General features: G+C 42.5%; 1 protein-coding gene across 2 annotated transcripts in view; it reads right to left on the bottom strand.

Moving 5' to 3' along the window:
- Window positions 1-8975, bottom strand: part of USP16 (ubiquitin specific peptidase 16) — a 42480-nt gene extending 33505 nt beyond the window's left edge. The window contains exons 1-3 of one of the 2 annotated variants that reach the window (XM_075542383.1): window positions 8818-8975; window positions 5289-5390; window positions 3077-3255 (exon numbers count right to left, since the gene is read on the bottom strand). In XM_075542383.1, the coding sequence (XP_075398498.1) occupies window positions 3077-3255; window positions 5289-5349 (240 nt within the window). In that variant the 5' untranslated portion in view covers window positions 5350-5390; window positions 8818-8975. Of the gene's footprint in view, window positions 1-3076; window positions 3256-5288; window positions 5391-8817 lie in introns of those variants that run through there. The other variant, XM_075542384.1, reaches the window with a different exon arrangement.
- Between the last annotated feature and the right edge of the window lie 292 nt (window positions 8976-9267).

The raw sequence follows: 9267 nt of genomic DNA on the forward strand, positions 1-9267 counted from the left end.
GACTGGACTGGAAAACGCTCCTAAGGGCCAGCAAACGATCCCTGAACTAACTACAAACTTTTCTCTTGGGAAGTGTTTTGTTTTGTTCTTTGTCAGTGGTTTGTTGTTGTTGTTTTGTCTGGTTGTATACAGTTGCTTTGTTTTCCTCTGTCTTGTTTTTGTGCATGGTAGTGTCTCCACAGGTCTGTCTGAATAGGACAGGCTGGATGAACTATCTGGAGGAAAAACAACGGGACCGACAGTTCCAGGGGGACTTGGGGTGGGGGGGTAGGGGGGGTTAGAAGTGGTGTTAACAAACACAGGGACAAGGGAACAACATGGGACCCCAATGGTAGAAAGGGGGGAGTGGCAGGTCTGGTGGGGAATGATCAGGGGTAAGGTTGCTGAGAGAAGAGGTATCCTCTAGCCCAGGTGGCCACGAAGCATGGTAGTAGGGCAGGAGGAAAGTCAAAGGAGATGGAGGAAATAGCTAGGAGTCAAAGGGCATTTATGGAGGTCTAGACAAAGACATGTACATGCAAATATATATAGGAGGATGGGGAAATTGATCTATGTGTCTATATTTATAGGTTAAGTATTAAGGTGGCGGAAGGACCTTGGGCCTCTACTCAAACACTCCCTCAATGCATGAATACTTTCTTTTATTAAATTGGAACTCTATGATGCTCACTCTCCCAACACAACGGCTGGAGCCAAAGTGGGTGAACAAGTAAATGTGGTGAAGAAAGTTGATGGTGCCCGGCTATCAAAAGAGATAGTGACTGGGGTCTTAAAGGCTTGAAGATAAACAAGCGGCCATCTAGCTCAGAAGCAACAAAGTCCACATGGAAGAACACACCAGCCTGTGTGATCGAGTGGTCCCGAAGGGATCAGTTACCAGGCATCAAAGAACAAAAAATCATATCATTGACTGCACACCTCCATGATAGGATCGCTGAAGACAAATGGGTGCATAAGCGAATGTGGTGAAGAAAGCTGATGATGCCCAGCTATCAAAAGAGGCAGTGTCTGGGGTCTTAAAGGCTTGAAGTTGAACAAGCGGCCATCTAGCTCAGAAGCAAAAAAGCCCACATGGAAGAAGCACACCAGCCAGTGCGATCACGAGGTGCCAAAGGGACCAGGTATAAGGCATCATGCAAAAAAAAAAAAAGATATGTGTATATGTATATATATGGGGGTGTGTATATATGTGTGTGTATATATTGAATGAAGGGGGAAGTGCAGAGTGGAGACCCAAGGCCCAAGTGTTGGCCACTGGAGATCCCCTCATAGAGGGGTTTAGGAGAGGAGATGGGTCAGTCAGGGTGCGAGGTAGTACCGATGAAGAACACAGCTTTCCCCCAGATCCTGGATGCTTCCTCCCCTCAACTACCATGATCTGAATTCTACCTTGCAGGGCTGGATAGGGCAGAGGTTGTACACTGCTACATATGAGGGCTGGAGGCGCAGGGAATCCAGGGTGGATGAATACCTTCAGGACCAAGGGTGTGAGGGGCGATGCTGGGAGAGTGGAGGTGAGTGGGTGGGAAAGGGGGAACTGATTACAAGGACCCACACGTGACCTCCTCCCTGGGAGAGGGATGGCAGAGAAGGGGGGGAGGGAGACTCCGGATAGGGCAAGATATGACAAAATAACGATGTATAAATTACCAAGGGCACATTGAGGAGGGGGAAGTGGGGAGGGAGGGGAAAAAAAAGAGGATCTGATGCAAAGGGCTTAAGTGGAGCGCAAATGCTCTGAGAATGATTGGGGCAGGGAATGTATGGATGTGCTTTATACAATTGATGTATGTATATGTATGGATGGTGATAAGAGTTGTATGAGTCCCTAATAAAATGTAAAAAAAGAGAAAAAAAAGATAATGATTAGGGCAAAGACTGTACAGATGTGCTTTATACAATTGATGTATGCATATGTATGAACTGTGATAAGAGCTGTATGAGCCCCTAATAAATTGTTTTAAAAAAATTGATGTATGGATGGATTGTGAGAAGTGTTGTATGAGCCCCCAATACAATGATTTTTTTTAAATCCTGTTGTCATTCCTTATTTTCCTCCTTGTATTAAAGAAATCAGTGTACCTCTTTTCTCCCCTGAACTGTATGCACTGAAGGTACAAAGTATGGTTTATTAACCTTTTATAAAACCAAAAGACCTAGACCATGAGAGATGGTAAATAAGCCTTAACCAAACAAATAAAGGGACGCTTTCCACCTAAAAGATGTACCAGCTGGTTAGGTCACCACTAAAATATACTGTACTTATCTGAACGAGGCCATCAACCTCCTTGGACTACACTACAGTAACTCATCCTGTTCACACTAAAACTAAAAATATGCTTTAAATGGGGGGAGGGGGAGGCTGTTTGCCCCATCTGAAAGCCCTACCTAGCAGCCTAGCTTCCTAACATATTAACTCTCACCCACTGAGGGTGATCAAAGACCCGATGCTGGGTAATATATGGAGACTGGTAATGTGTTGCCAGATCCCCCATTGAAGTAGTCATTCCCCTAGCTGACAGGAATGATGCCTACTGACAGCTCAGAGTCCAGTCAATCCTCAGAAGCTGTCTGCACCCAATAGGGCAGCCCATTGCAATGGCTAGTCAAAGAGTAGGTACAAAGGCCTGGCCCCTTCCCTTAATTCGGGGCATCTTTGAAGGGCTACAGTTCCCTATGGGATTGACTGAGGCCCTATAACAATTGCTTCTTCGTTCATCTTCTCCCTCTGCCTAAGCTGGCCTCCCTTACTCTTTACCTGGTGTGGTACCTGAGAATGTCCCACAGTAAACCAATGATAACTAGTTTTCATTTCAAAATCGTTCCCCCAGACAACATGACCTATGCCAGCTGGCATCCTAATCATACATCATCCATACCGTACTTTTAAGTAACGCCTATAATAAAGCATGCTAAAAACAGCGGCCATTGAGCCCATTTCAACCCGTGTTAGCGACTAGAGCCTCTCCGTAGGCTTTCCCTCACTGTGCTCAAGCACATCCATTTGCACCACCCAGGAACCCCAAATAAGTTAAGTGTTTCTCAAGTCCCATCAGTTATCAAAATCTAAATATACCTGATGACCACATTTAAGACACAGCCAAACTGAAGAGTTCTCTTCTGTCTCCTCGTCAGACTTATCTTTTACTTTATTGTCTGTCTTACAATCTTGACAGATATTCCACTCCACGCTCACCAAAGCCTTCTTCAAATTACCTTGTTCCAATCCTTTTCTAAGGTGTCTGCACACAGGTTCTAGTCGAACAAGGAACAGAGAAATGCACGAGATCAAAATTGGTTTTCTTCAATTAATCTCAGAACTTACCTTTCAAATTTCAAAAATAAATTAACTCAAAAAATAGTTCAAAAAATAAATAAATCGTTCAACCGACATTTTATTTTTGTTGAGATGATTCGATGGCACTGTGCCAGATGCCATGGAGGCTGCAAGTGACCAAATCACAGCTTACAGTCTGACAGCACAGACACACAAATACACGTGCAAAACTTCAAACATGCTACAGCAGCACAGGGAAAGCCAATGCTGTCAAAGGCTTCATGACAATCCTAAAAATGGCTACTGTTACAAACTTACTGAGAGCCTGGCACTGCGCCTATGATGGCATACATCGTGTCATGTAATCGTCACAACCACGCCATAGGAAAGATACTATTATCTTCAAGGAGAAGACAGAAAACTAGGATTACACCCAACATTAACAACTCATTGGCTGTGGCAGAATTTGGACTCAGGTCTTTCTGCTCCCAAGGCTCACAAATCATGACCTCAGGGGGTGAAGGACACTCTGAAATGTCAATATCCCATGAACAAGAGCATGGGAGGAATAGGAGCATATTGTTGTCTCCCCAAAAGGACCGGTAATTAGATGTGACAAAATCACACAATGTTGTGAAAAATGAGCATCTGAGCCTGAGGCTGCAAACCTTGTTGGGGCCAGATTAAATGAATGATTTTGTATATTATTCTAAAGCGTGGTTCTCAACCTTCCTAATGCTGCGACCCTTTAATACAGTTCCTCATGTTGTGGTGATCCCCAACCATAAAATTATTTTCATTGCTATTTCATAACTGTGATTTTGTTAGTTAGGAATCATAATGTAAGTATCTGATATGCAGGATGTATTTTCATTGTTAAAAATTAACAATTAAATCATAATTATCAATCACAAAACAATATGTAATTATATATTATGAAATATTTATTTCTAATTATAAATAAATGAAATTTTGTCTTAAAGTATCATGTACAATGGGTAACAGTCTTCACACCAGGTACTCAAGTAGGCAGATCTGCATGTGGGCGAGCCCACCTGTAGAGGAATAGAGGAGCAGTGTCTTGGTTCCTAAGACCATCGGAAATATGTATTTTCCAATGGGCTTAGGTGACCCCTGTAAACGTGTCGTTTGACCCCCCGAAGGGGTCGCGACCCACAGGTTGCTACTATAAAAGCGTTTTAGCAAAGGTCCTGGAAGATTAGAAAGTAGTCTAGAGGCACAATTAACTATCTTCTAATAACCTTGCAATTCAACAAAAGAAATATAAATGCAAATAAGATCATGTGAAAACTATTGAACTTCAGTACTAGCCAAAATACAAACTAAAAATGAGTTGTTAACTAGGTACTGGTGAAGGGTAAGGAAGTGACATTTATTTGCTGTTGCTTTTTGTTAGCATCTGTCAAGCCACCCTGACCCAGAGTGGCTCTGCACAAAATTGACTGGACCATTGTGAGTCACAGGTCTTCACCAGTTATTTTTCAGAAGGAGGATACCAGGCCTTCCTTCCTCCCCTGTCTTCATCCTGAAACTCTGCTGGGACCTGGTTATCATAATAGCAACATGCAAGGTTCCACTGGCAGATAGGTGGCAGCTAGCCGTTTGCATTAGTAAAACAGCCCTAGAGAGTAATTTGGCAATAATATCAAGAAAGCTTTGAAAATATTTATACTGTCATCTAGAAATTATATTTCTCCAATTTGTACTAAGGAAATAAGTGATCATAAATTCAGCCACATAGACTTTTTTGTTGTTCCATTCATATGGCTAAACAGTTAAAGACTATCTAAATTTATAATAGCTACATAAACTATGAAGGATGTATAATGACCCTTTAAATCAACAAAATACTATGCCAATAAAAACATTATAGCAGAATATTAAATGTCACTTAAGTATATCTATTAAGTTAAAATGCAGATTATATCGTATTGATGCACACCTTTCTTTTTTCTTGTATAAATATTAAAATTTAACTAGTGAAATATACCTAAAGATTCAGAAGAATCATCAATTGGAAGAGTTTTTCCCTTTGTTCGTTTTTTCCCCATGTTGGTACTTTATAGATGACGTAACGACACAAAGTATTAATCTAGAAAACAAGATAAAGTTAGCTTGACCAAAATGAAGTGTCTTATATTTCTTTAAAAGATAGTAATACAATTAAGCCACATATAAGCTAGTCTTTTATTTGTAGCACACTTTACATAAATTACAAAGACCACTGATACAAGTACATAATTTAATTTTCAATAAAAAGACCGTGCAGTAGGTAGAATTGTTTTTTTCACAGCCTGGGAAATTGATAATGAGGTTGAGATGTTTAATAAACAAAGTGAGTGAGAGCATCGGTCTGCTTACACAGATCTTGAAAAGTCACATCACGTTACACTATTAGCAATCTAACTCTAAACTAACCCAAATTAATTCTTCCTTTTCCTTTAAATCTACTTTTCTTAACTTTGCAGTCTATGCAGATGAAATTAATAATTTTCCAAAGAAAAAAGTTTAATTGTCCTGAAGTGTTAGAAAATTAACTAAACAATTTCAAAGTCAAATAGAAGTCATTTTCCACACCAGGATTTCCTATGGCTATTAGCATAGAATAAATTATAACGATATTCTCACTCTTTCTAGTATATCATTGCTAAAACCAATTTGGTTATGACAAACTCTTTAAGATGAACTTCAAATATTCACCTCTTTAATCAACAATTCAAAATTAGAAGATGTAGCCAGTGCTAAAAGGACACACAAGAAATCTACCTAGCTTTATATAATAGTGACAAGTTTGAAAAGTTGTATTTATCAGTTTTATTTTTTAAATGGTGTCAAAATCATTCAAAATTATTAACTCCCTCACAGCTCAATTACCTTGTGCGCTTATTAGAATTCTGATTCCTTCTAAGAAAAGAAGTGTAGCCCGGAACACATGCTTTGAAACACTGCCCAAGTAATCATGCAATGCAGCTGTCACCACTACTCTGGTTTAGAGTTCGATGTATTTTTTCAGCTCTTGATAGATTAGTGTAATTAAAAGTAGGATAATACAAAAAGATTTGTCCCCCTCCCAAGGGGACAGACAACAGAAAAGTAGGCAAAGGGAGACATCGGTCAGTATAAGACATGAGAAAAAAATTTATAAATTATCAAGGGTTCATAAAGGAGGGAGGGAGGGTGGGGAAGGGAAGGGAGCAAATGAGAAGCTGACACCAAGGGGTCAAGTAGAAAGAAAATTGTTTTGAAAATGATGGCAACAAATGTACAAATGTGCTTGACACAATGGATGGATATATGGATTGTGATAAGAGTTGTGCTAGCCCCCGATAAAATGATTTTTTTTAAAAGGTAAAAAGATTTCTATAAAAAATAAGTACCACATAAAGTAAATGACAGTAAAACCTTCTCAAGGACACAAAACAATGTCTATAAAACAAATGAAAACAGTAACAAAGGAACACACAAAGCATATGGGTATATATTAAGATAAATTTCATATACTAGTCCTCACCATAAACATGGCATTTCCTATAACTTGTCTAAGAGAAATGACAGGTTTTTATCCCACACCCCCAAAATACTAAAATACTATGCAATTTCTTGCCTCTAATCTAACTCCCTCGAGTCTACGCTGCAGGACCCAGTTCACCTGTCAGCATCGTTTTCATCACCTCACTCTCGTGACTGTAATCACTTAACAGTTTCCCAGTGCAAACTCCCAACATTTAGCCCCAACATTCTGGGAATCCTGAATCTCATGACTGCTCAAAAAGCACCATTATGTTTTTGGTTTCCATTTTTGTGTGTCTAAAAAAAAAGTTTTTGAGTGTGGTATAAACACTCATAGAGGTAACAAAACATGTTCCATTTCAATATGAGACCCCCTGGCTTCAGTCAATTCTGACTCACAGCAACTCCAGAGCGGAGTAGAAGTGCTCCTGTGGTGTTTGAGGCCGTCAATCTTTAAAAGCACAGACAGCATCATCTTTCTCCTGAAGAGTGGCTGGGCTGCCAACCTTGTAGCATGCAGCCTGGGGATTTGACCCACTACCCCACAGGGCTCTTTATATGAACATTTTAATTATATGATGCTATGGGGCTTCAAAGGGAGCCCAGGATGCATGCAAACTGAAGTGCTAACCACAGGTCAGCTCTTTGAACTCACAGTTGCTCCGCTGGGGAAAGATGAGGCTGTCTGCTCCTGTCTCAGAAACCCAAAGAGACAGTTCTGCTCTGTCAGAATCAACTCTATGGCAGTTACAGACCCTCTAGAAATACTATCTAAATCGAAGTAGAATAAGAGAATGGTCATGGTGCAATAAAAGGTGGTTATAAGGTGCAAAGATGGGTACATAAGGATGAAGCAAACTAAGAGGGTGAAAGGAAAAGAATGCAGAGTGACGGATCGGCATTAGGAAATCTGGCTTGAGGATGGTAGGAGGCAAGACTCCAACGAAGAACGCGACAGAATTGTAACAGGGGGTGAAGGGGGGTAAGGTGTCACTTCAGTGATGTAGAAAGAGCGTCAGCAAAATGTTGACAGGGCATGTCTAATTAGTCTGAGAAGAGAGTATTGTGAATGCTCTCAAAAAACATAGTTTGGGGGGAGCAGGGAGGGAGGGGAAAATGAGCAGCCGATATTAAGGGCTCAAGTAGAAGGCAAATGTTGTGAGAATGATGATGGCAGCAAATGTACAAATGTGCTTGACACAATGGATGGATGTATGGATTGTGATAAGAATTGTACGAGCCCCCAATAAAATGATTAAAAAATAAATTAAATAAAAACAAATAAATAAGGAATACCCATCAGTAGGAGAATGGCTGAATAAATTCCCACCCTGTCAAAAAAAAAAAAAACAAATGAATTTTAATTTCCAGGCGTGTCTTCAGAATTAAAGCTAGCCTTGCCGGTTCTCCTATCCATCCCTTTCCCTCCCGCTTCGAGCCCTCTCAATTGTCTCCTGCTGCTCGGACCCATTAAAAAAAATACAAGCGCGGGAGGGGGTCCCGAGGGCTCACCCATGGCTTGTTTAGATAGCTCGGTCCTCCCCAGGCAGCAGCGTTGGGTTGGGGATAGACCCTAGATTTTCCTATTAAAAACCACGAGAGCACGGCTGCAGTATCACGTCCAAACCTTTGGGTGTCCCCAGTGGCGTGTCACCCACAAACCTTCGGGTGTCCCCAGTCGCGTGACACCCACAAACCTTTGGGTGTTCCCAGTCGTGTGACACGCGCCACACCTCCCTTTCCCTTCCAACTGCTCTGCACCCACGGGAGCACCTCGGGTGCATGAGGTCAAGAGGACTGACTGCCAGCCCCGGTGACTAATTGGCCACATGCTGGAAGTGACAGGATCGACAACCTATTCGAACGCAGGGCCGGGCGGGAGGCAGGGAAGCAGAAGGCGGCAGCCAAGACGTTGGAGAGCGACCGAGGTCGGAAGCGAACATTCGGGCTCCTCCGCGGGCTCGCAGTCACGGCAGAGGCGACTGCGAGCCGGCGTGGCCAGGACTTACCCACGGCGACAGCGCCCATCGCGGTGGCCTCCACTGCGCTCTGGCGCTAGGCAGGCATCTCTGTCTTCCTCCGGTGACGAGGAAGAAGCGACCGAGGCGGAAGCCAGAGCGACCCGAGGCTGCAGCAATTTCCGGAACGTGGCATGATGGGAAGGAACTTCGCCCCACGGCGGCGGCGGCTCCCCGGGCGCCTGGGAGCGCTCCGCGCCGGAAGTGTCCGTGCGTCGGCCGCCGGGAGTCTCCCTGTGGGTTTTAACTGTGCGGTCACTTAAATGTGTTGACCGTGTCGGGTGTTTGTTTGGTGAGGGTCACTGGTTCGAAACCTCCAGGCTGAGAACAAATAAATTAGTGCCTGGTGTCTTCTGAGTTCCACTGTTAAGGACGTTACAGGTTAACAAATGTCATTTCCATTTCCCCACCATTGGCATCTTGATTTAAATGATTGTACTC

The sequence above is a fragment of the Tenrec ecaudatus genome, chromosome 2 (assembly GCF_050624435.1).
Source record: "Tenrec ecaudatus isolate mTenEca1 chromosome 2, mTenEca1.hap1, whole genome shotgun sequence".
Taxonomy (NCBI): Eukaryota; Metazoa; Chordata; class Mammalia; order Afrosoricida; family Tenrecidae; genus Tenrec; species Tenrec ecaudatus.